The sequence below is a fragment of the Tachysurus vachellii genome, chromosome 4 (assembly GCF_030014155.1).
Source record: "Tachysurus vachellii isolate PV-2020 chromosome 4, HZAU_Pvac_v1, whole genome shotgun sequence".
Classification (NCBI taxonomy): Eukaryota; Metazoa; Chordata; class Actinopteri; order Siluriformes; family Bagridae; genus Tachysurus; species Tachysurus vachellii.
This window is the reverse complement of record NC_083463.1, coordinates 17,805,956-17,816,225: the sequence shown is the minus strand read 5'-3', so window position 1 is coordinate 17,816,225 and position 10,270 is coordinate 17,805,956. Positions and strand designations below refer to the sequence as shown.

The window sequence follows — 10,270 nt, the reverse complement described above, 5'->3', positions numbered from 1 at the left end:
TCAATCTGAAAAACAGAAAAAACATAACAATACTTCTACTGAATCACTGTACAATAATAATAATAATAATAATAATAATAATAATAATAATAATAATAATAATACCTTTAACCTTAATGGTGGCAGAGCACTCTGCTTTTCCAAATGAGTTGACGGCGACCACTTTATATTCACCAGCATCTTTGAGCTCCACTCTGAGGATGTACATGGAGCACACACCATGAGCATTTGTGATGTAGTAGTGTTTATTTGAGTTGATGCAGATGCCATTCAGGTACCAAGAAACATGGGGTGTGGGGCAGCCTCGGACAGCACAAGTCATGTAGCACTGGTAGCCTTTTCGTGGCGTGTGGACTTTCAGAGGAACCAAAATGGAGGGGGGCCTCTCGAAAGTGATCATGGATGGCAGAGTTCTTGATAGTGAAGCTAAACAATCAACAAGTATTAAATAGCTGTGGAATAACTGTGAATAACTGTGAAAGTACATGTAAGTGTTTTTAATACCAGTATTGACAAGGACCCCAAAGCTCCTGCATTTACCAAATTGGGCCTAATTTACGAAGCTATTTCATTATCTATTTATCTATTTATCTATCTATTCTGTAACTCTTGTTGTTCATGTAAACCTTTTTTAAATCATCTAATTTGGAATTATTACTGCAATAGATATTCTGTCTGTTAAGTGTAAATTACTTATTTATTTACATTTACAGAATTTAGAAGATGCCTTTATCCAGAATGAGTTTTATAAATGTTTTGAAAGAGTTTACCAGGTCAGGGACTACCACTATGTGTGCCAGTGAATTTTAGTTATTTTATTTTTCATCATTGGAATTAATAATGTCTGTGATCACTTGAGTAAAGAGTAAATCTTTGTTCACCTCTATTTTTATCATGCATTATTTTCTTGTCACCACAACTAATTAAAAACCCAATTAACCTTGTAACTATATTGTTTTTTGAAAGAAAACTTTTAAGTTGCTTTTAGTGTGCTGCTGAATAGTTTTCTTGACGTGTGAAGTGAAGTGAATCAACATAGATTCAAATTCTGTTTAGAAGTCATTTTATGTTTCCAGCTCTCTGTTCCACTACATTTTATGCAGTGTTGTGGGTGTCACATTATGCAAATAAGCTGTGTTTAGAACGTTCTTTGCACCTACAGGTGATCAACATATCAGTATAGATTTTCTATGCTGAATATTACTTAATATTCAGTTAATAATACTTCTAATAAGAATAAATAGTTCTCATGTGCACACACATTCTTCAAATAGAATCTTCTTACTTTTCATGCTGTAAACTCCCCATATTGGTGAATCTGAAGGCTCTGACAGTCCCATATCATTTTTAGCATAGATTCTGAAATGATACTCATGTCCAGACTGGGTATCGGTAGTGTAGGTTGTACAGAAGAGGCGCCTAGCTATTGTGTGCCATGTACAACTGTTGGTGTCATGTTCTGCTACAATGTAGTGCAGCCGATCATCCAGTTCCTGGTCTGGTGATGGAGCCCATGTGATGATCACTTTACCATGGACCCGTTGCTCTAGTGTCACTGGGCCTGGTTTCTTGGGTTCATCTGGCAACAAAAAGAATGCTTTGATATCAGGAAGATCAGCAGGAAACCATTTGACCTTCAAGTATAATGATTAGAATAATGTATAGCATTAGATTACATTAGCTGCATGATCACTGGATTATGAAATTCCAGATCAAATTCATGTGATCTGAATATTCTATACACCATGCAAAATCAATTATAATGACATGACAGCTGTATGGACTATTAGAAAAATGGGACCATTTACAGTTGGATAAAGTGCAGGCATAATATGATTGGTGTGAGAACTTTAAGCATAAGGCTAATGAGAGACAGTAAGGTTAATGTTACCTGTTACTCTGACATCTATGTCAAAGTGAGTCTTCCCATTAGAGTTTTTAGCCATGATGGTGTACATGCCCGAGTCTGAGCGCTTTGTGTTGGGTATGATAAGTGCTGACATGCCTTCAGTGTTGACAGTTTTGAAAGACGCAGACACAGGTTCATTATTTTTTGACCAGCTTATTTCTGGCTGTGGGGATGCCTTTCAAAAAATTTATTTTGTAAAAATCAGTCATATGCAGAAATAACTAAAAATGATAAATTATCAGAGGTAATCTATAAATTACTTACATCATAATTTACTACAATTCTGACAGTGTTTCCTGCCCTGATAAGCATGAAATCTGCAGAGTCCTTGAAACGAGGTTTCACTGAAAATCAGTAATCGGTATAAAAATCTGTATAATACATTCCAAAAAAACAAGAAAACTTTTCAATTAATAATTGACATTTACGTTATTGCCTAATGTGCCCACCACTTACTGGTAGGATTTTTAGCACAGACCATCCGAGAGGGTTGACTGGGTTCTCCTCCTCCTGATTCAATAATTGCTGACACTCTAAACTCATACTCTGATCCTTCAGACACTTTCTTCACAGAATATTTCAATGCTAAAAAAAATGCCAGACACATTTCACTTTTTTCATTCATATCAAATTCATTGATACATGAGTGAGAGTACTAAAAATGCTGATTGCACAAAATGACTTAGTGGTCTGAAGTGATAAGAAGTGATTTGTCAAAATTAAAACATCAAAGATAAAGTTGCTATATACCTTCGATGGGTTCATTAATGGAATTCAATGCGACCCACTGGCTTGTGTCTTTCTTCCGCTTTTCTAGCTGGTAGCCCAGAATTTTGGTTCCTCTATCCTTCTCTGGAGGAGCCCACTCTAGATTAATGCAATTCTTGAAAGCACTGACAATTTTAGGAGGGGCTGGGCAGTCAGGAAATACTGCAACACAATAGCAGGTATTTTTTTTGTTTACTCAGTTTTTTTTATATGTATTCGATTAGCTTGTTTTCTACAATCCATACCTGGTTTGTCCACAGTGCTATATGACCATAAACTCTCTTTTAACATGTATGTTGACCTTTCAATCTCTTACCTAATGCACCAGCCATGATGTTGTCTGTCTCCAGTGGGTCCCCGATGCCCTCACTGTTCTCTGCATAAATGCGGTAGACATATCTTTTTCCATGGCACACATTTCTGTCCCTAAATTTAAGCCAATCTGCCGAGACATCCCCTAATTTCTTCCATACACTTTGGCCTGTATGCTGCCTCTCAATTATGTAATTCTTCACTGGTGAGCCACCATCATTACTTGGTGGGTTCCACTTGAGTTCAATTACAGATGATGTGCATTCCAATAGCTCAGCTGGGCCTTTTGGTGCACTGGGCCTGTCTGGTGAATGAATAAATATTACCACAATTCTTAAGTATTCAAAATAATGAGAAAGAAAATCTAAATTAAAATAATATTATGTTTGTCTTGAAAAGCTATTTTACCAAGTACGATCAGCTGGGATATGGCCTCAGCAGTTCCAGAAAGGTTTTTAAGCTGGATCTTAATTTCTCCAGCATCTGATTGCAGACAGTCTTTAATTTGAAGGCGGCTATTGTTTGGTTCCTTTACCACTTTCACTCCACCGCCATCCATCAGCTTAGAACCGTCCTTAAACCATTTGATTTCCAGAGAATCTTGTGGTGGGAATGTCATCTTAAAGGTCGCATTTTGGCCTGCTTTAACCACAACAGGTTTGGAGAATTTGTGCAATTCATCACTGTCAAATCGAGGAACATCTGAAACATTTATAGAATCTTTGTTATTTTCCTGTACCACTTATCATCACAGGGAAACAGGAGCCTAGGAGGGCACAAGGCTTGGACAGGGTGCCATCACAGTCACAGGGCACAATCACACACATTCACACAATTTTCAGACACCAATCAACCTACAGTGCATATCTTTGGAATGTAAGAATACCCAGAGAAAACACCTAAAGCACAGGGAGAACATACTGTACAAACTACTGTATATGCACACAGAGCAGAGATGGGAATAAATCCCCCAACCCCAGAGATACAAGTCAAATGTAATAACCAATAAGCCACCATGCTTTAGGTATTTTAAATTCTTCCAAAGTCATATGTAATCATAAAATTATTAGATTATTAGATTTTCTTCAGTTAGAAAAAGAACATAATAAATAGTCTTGATACCTCCATCTGTAATTGTAGCTTGACTGTTAGAGATATTTGCTGCAAACCTCTTTTCATCTGAGTTGGTGTCCTTGTCATTTTGGTTAGTCAGAGTAGGAGTACTTGCATTTTTACAACTAGGCACTTCAAGATGCTAATGTGAAAAACAAGTATATTTTAGAAGACTGAGAATATTATTGAAAATGTAGTGCAAAAAAAATGTTTGCAGAAAGCTCCAGAATTATTGGCACCCTTCAAGGAATATACAATAGATGGATAATTCTGGAGTTCATATATATATGAAAATGAAAATGTGCGTTTGTGTGTGTGTGTGTGTGTGTCTTACTTTTTCTGCATCATTGGAACCACTTCCAATCATTCTATCATCACTGTGTCTAGTGACACATGTTGGTGGCTTGCCATGGGCTGCATTTTCTGGCAGCTGGCTTGTCAGGCAATCTTGATAATAAAACAGAAGCACAGGTGGAGGTGTTGGCTATTTAGCAACTGGCCACAAGCATAATTCTGTTTTAGGTCATCAATTTGAATCTGTTATGCACTCAAATAACTGCATTATTTCCTGCACAATTGTTTTTACAAATACATTGTCTTATACATTTTTGCCAGGATACAAGCAATTATTTTTTACATTTTTCATGTGTGTTGGATTTTGCACTTTGATTCTGCACTATAACACAGCATACTCACAGTAAAGATTATATTGTGACTATAATTAATAAGGTTTTGTTATTTTCATACAATTGGAAACTCTTACTTTTTTCATAGATTATGTGCAAAAATTGGTCAATGAAAACAATAGGCAGCTGAATATTAGTTTTTTATTAGTCATAAATGATCTTAATAATACTATATTTTGTTAGTTGTATTACATTTCAGTTAAATAATTAATGCTGGTTAATAATGTTGCTTGTAGAATACTGACCATTTTGACAGCTTTCTTTACTGAAGGCTAGAGATGTTGCATTCCTGGTTGTAGAAATAAGGTTTGCATTGTCTTCAGATTTTGCCAAGTCTGATCTTGTTTCCTCCACTGGAGCTCCTGTCCCACAATCAGCCACACATCATTAATATAATTTTTACTGAGATATAGTGTCATACTAACAGAGTTTGGAATTTCTCAGAAACCAAACCAAATAAATAGCTTGAACTGATAGTAATTTGATTAATACTTTCTTTTGTTTAGAACTATCTGTCCTGAGCATGTTTTGTTATCCACACTGTAAAGGCTTTGTGATCACTTGCTCGCTTACATATGCATGAAATAAAAAGTCCTGTTTGCCCTGTTTGTTGCTTTCAGGTCTCAGTATCTCTCAATGAACAACTCCATTTTCAACAAGATAAATGTAAAGTAGATCAATAGACCTTTCTTTCTAAAAAAAAAAGAAAAAAGAAAAAAGATAAAACCTTATCTGTTCATTCCAAATACTATTTTTGAGTTCTCTTACATCCCTAGTCTAGAGCATTTATTAGAGTGCCACCATGTGGCTAAAGAACATGTAGCTGACAAACTACATTTTGACCCATAAATCCCATTAATCAGATGCTTTTGTTTTGCACTTTACATCTTTCTTAGATCTGCAAAACACCTTTATATACACCACTATATATAGTGACTCCATATCTATCTATATATCTATCTATCTATCCATCTCTCTCTCTCTCTCTCTCTCTCTCTCTCTCTCTCTCTCTATATATATATATATATATATATATATATATATATATATATATATATATATATATATATATATATATATATATAATCAGTATGAATGTGCTCATAATATTTCTTTACGCACTAAGCAAAATCTCCCAGAAATTGAGATTTTTTTTTGGTCAGTTTCTTAGTTCTATGACTAAAAATGTTCATCCTTACCTGACCTTCCTATATCCTGGCTAGCACTAGATCCTAAGCCAGAATTACACTCAAAAGCACAACCCCCCTCAGACTCAGATCCAGTGCCAGACCCTGATGCAGATATAGGAGTGTTGTTGTCTCCAGAAGCTGCTGAATCTTTCTCTGGCATAGTTGTTTTGATGTCTGATATCATCTCCTCTTTCTCTTTCTGCAGTTTGTTTTGCTGCTGTGATGCAATTTTTGCCAGATCAAGGCCTGATCCTCCTGCCTGTGTTGTTTTTCGCACTTTCTTTTTGCCATGTAGGTTTGGATCACTATCAGCTTTATCATGAAACACAAATGGCAAGTAACATGGAAAATATATTATTATTCATATTATACATATTATGTTCTTCATCTGTCATCTACCCTAGGGAAAATGAGCTTACTTTCCACTCTCAGCCAGGCATTACAGGTCCTGATACCTGCCACAGCAGCATATATACCCTTATCCACCAGCATACAGTCTTTTACCACCAGTCGGTGAATCAGCTTGTCTTCAGAAACTGTTATGTCATATTTTTCTCCCTGTTCCAGAAGGACATTCTTCCCCACCCACAGGATTTTTGAGAAGGGATTAGATAGAACACACTCAAACACTGCATCTTCTCTCTCCATAGCTTTAACCTCCTGAATCTTTACCAGGAATTCCACCTTTGGAACTAAGGAGAAATGTATTAGAAGGATAATATGAACATCACTTAGAGCTTACATAAACTAATCACTTACTCTTAAATTCAGTAGAGAACATGGTCACATTCTCAACATCTAACTGATAAAGGCCAGCATCATCATGAAGAAGGTCCCTTATAGTAAACACAAACTTATTGCCCACTTGTTTTAGGCTGTGTTTCATCTTCATGTCTTTGGAGTACTCAATCATTTCTCCATCCTACCATTTCACGAAATAAAAAAAGAGTTTTTGCCACTTTGAATTTATGCTGATTGTATTAATCAAGATGAGTAGTACTTTTCAGTCACCTCACCTTGTAGATGAATATCCTTCTACTTGGGTCTACAAGGTCCAAATCAACTTCAAACAATGCTGTGCTACTGGGTTTTATTTCAATGTGCTTCAGGTTGGAAATGCTTTTGACAAACTGGAGATAGGAAAGAAATGATCCATTATTACAGTACAATTTTCAAGCTGAACTGAACTCATTACCTGGAAGGTCTCTGAAATACCTCAGCTTGTTGCTCTTCTCTTTCTCTTTTTATTTCGTTTAGTTTCTTCAGCATCCATCGAAAATCGGTTACGCCATATTCAGAACAAATGCGCTCATAATCTTTCTTATCAGCGCTAAGCAAAATCTCCCAGAACTTGGGGTCAAGTTCTCCTTCCTTTTTTGGTACAGTTTTTGGACGCACATTACTGTAGACAGTGCAAAAAAACAAGTTTAGAAACTGGAACAAAATATAAGTAGATATTTGACTAGAATTACAGTGTAAATGCAAAAAAGACCTTTTTCTTTTCAGTGCAGTTTTGAGTTCATTTGGTTCCAATTCTGTTTCGAAAAAAAATAAAAATCAAGAAAATGACAGTTACAATAACATGATGCTGATGGTGATGATGATGATGATGATGATGATGATGATGATGATGACTATTATTATTTTTATTATTATTATTATCACTCACTTGCATCTTTCTTTGCTTTGTCTTTCTTGTATCCCACTGAAATGCATAAATACTACATTTGGAATGATTTAATTTCATTATTTAATTTCAATATTTTATTTATTTTTGAATGCAAACACAGGATATCATCAGATTTCACACCTTCTATGACATTTAACACAACAGTGACAGAAGCTCTGCCAAACTCATTTGTTGCAAAACACTTGTAGGTGTCAGCCTGTTCTGGAGAAACCCTGGGCATCTAGAACACAAAAAAAAACCAGCAAATATTATTTTCAGAATTGTCATTTGAAGGAAAGGCAAGCTAAATAATTCTATGTACTTACCTCAATTGTGTGTTCTTGAGAAGTGGGATCATACTTAGTCTGATATTTCTGTTGGTCAGATAAGTCTCCATTATTCCTGGCCCATGAGACAGTAGGTTCTGGATCCCCTATAACAATGGCCTTGAAAATAGCTAATTTACCTGTTTGAAAAGAAACATGGACATACTGTTTTAATAGAGTGTGGTTTTCCTAATATGTTAGCACTTTACAATATAGTTTAGTAATTCATAGGTAACTATACTGGGGCAAAGCAGGAACAAATGATAATTATTAATATATAGTAGTACTACATACATCACTATTATTAACTACTAATGAATAAGGGTAATTACTCAGTAAGCAATAATAAATAAAGATTTAAAGAAATATACCTTCTTGAATGGTCAAAGCGATGGGTTTGCGGGTAAAGTCTGGATGAGCTTTTCCTTCTGGAATTTCTTCTACAAACTGAGTAATCATCACTCCAGGCACTTTGGACCTTTTCCTGATGCCCACTTATAAACAAAACATGAGCAAGAATGACTGGTTTGCTACTGTCACCCTGTCACTTAAAATAGTTGAAGTTGATATAGATTTTGTTGTCAGGATTGTGGTTTGTGGCAAAGCACAACAGATACTTTGTATAAGATCTTTGTAGATCTGCAAATACTGTAGAATGCATTTACCTTGGCCTTCAGCTGTCTGATCTGTCATCTTTGAAGTTTTCTTCCACATTATAGTAGTCAGATGAACAGATAAATCACAAAAGAGATCTGAAAGCATGGCAACGAAGGCGTGGTTTAGGTTGATGATGCTTTGAATACGATCCAGATTAAAGACAGGAATCTTGTTATATGGTGTTTGAGTAAATCAGTATATAAATGAGTTGCTGTACTTCACCTTTAGGGGGCACTCAAGTCTTACTGGTGATTCTCTGTCTATTTCAGATTTAAGAACCTGTTTCAGATCAGGCTCAAAACAACCAAAGACTAAAGGGGAAAAAAAGGTTGACCAATCTTTTCATTGAAAATATTAATATGTAAATATATAAACATAGCTTGCTTAGCTGTCCCTCTAGCAAGTGATTTACTTCCCTATTCTTCCAGTTAATTATAACGTAGATAGCTAACAACGTACATGTGTAGCATAATAATAAAGGAATAAAGGTCCTGGGATTCGAAATTACAACCTTCTAATCAGTAGCACTTTAAACCACTGAGGCATTAGTTCAAAGCACAGCATTACAACTTGTTAACCACATTAACTACAACATAATTAGTCCTATTGCTGTGTTTTATTGAAAGATACTTACTCAAAACATTTATATTAGTTTATATTGACTATATTAAAGACTCTCTTTCCTAGCTTACAGCTGATATGGTGAAATTTAAAACTCTCATGAAATTCCCTAAACTTACAATGTAACTAGACCATGGATATTACACAGTAGACCATGAATAATATGCTTTCAGTTTAATATATGAATTTCAGCATCGGGCCTGGATTGGCTGTTGGGAGATTCAGGAGATCATTTTCACAGCATTTGTTTAATTATTGTTAAATGTAAAGTAACTCATGCTTAGAAATTATTATGAACTCATTTTAGGAAATCATTTTAAAATCAGGTAACACTGTGCATTCGTAGATGCAAAATGTGGTCATCTGAGTTACTGGAGCATTCCTGTCAGCTTGAACTAGCCTGGCCATTTTTCTCTTGCCCTTTTTTTCTTTAACAGTTTCTGAAATGCTCAAACCCGACTGGCACCAACAGCCATACCTCAGTCAAAGTCACTTAGATCAAATTGTTTCCCACATTCTGATTTCACATTTGATATTAATATTAACTGAACCTTGTGACCTGTGCCTACATGATTTTATGCACTGAGCTTTAGATATTTGCATAAATGAGCAGATCTGCTAAGGCTTCCTAATAAATTGGTCATTGAGTGTATTATACTCCTGGCTTGAATTTTTCTCCCAGTCTGGAACTGCTTAAGGGTTGTAAGAAAAAACTGTATTTTCATTTATAAAATGAATTATCAGCATTTACTAATAGACTTTAGAGTATATAAATAATAATAGATATTTACTGTAGCTGAGTAAACTTTAGAGGTAGTAATTGAAATGGATCTTCTGCTCTAATGAGTAAATGGTGTTGTGAAATAAATCAATGACCAATGCAAATGAAAAGCTTGAAAAGCCTAATTTTTTTTTTGTTTGTTCCAGATTTTTGTTTCTTCTGCTACTGTAGTGTTGAAGATGTTTATGCAACACTTAATGCTGTTAGGATTCTACTAGACGTTATTGCATTTGCACAC

The 10,270-nt window shown here is 35.3% G+C and overlaps 1 protein-coding gene across 1 annotated transcript; it reads right to left on the bottom strand.

Moving 5' to 3' along the window:
* igfn1.4 (immunoglobulin like and fibronectin type III domain containing 1, tandem duplicate 4) lies at window positions 1–8,687 on the bottom strand. Its single transcript, XM_060867262.1, has 22 exons — window positions 8,639–8,687; window positions 8,345–8,467; window positions 7,974–8,113; window positions 7,789–7,888; window positions 7,648–7,683; window positions 7,471–7,513; window positions 7,194–7,380; window positions 6,995–7,108; window positions 6,738–6,900; window positions 6,398–6,670; window positions 5,988–6,290; window positions 4,437–4,549; window positions 4,112–4,244; window positions 3,398–3,691; window positions 2,994–3,293; window positions 2,660–2,839; window positions 2,366–2,494; window positions 2,174–2,253; window positions 1,892–2,084; window positions 1,286–1,579; window positions 106–426; window positions 1–5 (listed from the first exon to the last, which is right to left on the bottom strand). The coding sequence occupies exons 1-22, from the start codon at window positions 8,685–8,687 to the stop codon at window positions 1–3; spliced, it is 3,573 nt and encodes a 1,190-aa protein (XP_060723245.1).
* Window positions 8,688–10,270: the final 1,583 nt, after the last annotated feature.

What these genes read in the sequence shown, in the direction of transcription:
- igfn1.4 (XM_060867262.1), bottom strand. Translation starts at nt 8,687, where the DNA reads ATGTGGAAGAAAACTTCAAAGATGACAGATCAGACAGCTGAAGGCCAA. An exon ending in GTTCTCTACTGAATTTAAGA is followed by an intron (nt 6,671 to 6,737) that starts GTAAGTGATTAG and finishes ATTTCTCCTTAG; the next exon opens with TTCCAAAGGTGGAATTCCTG. An exon ending in CCAGGATATAGGAAGGTCAG is followed by an intron (nt 4,550 to 5,987) that starts GTAAGGATGAAC and finishes TTTATTATCAAG; the next exon opens with ATTGCCTGACAAGCCAGCTG.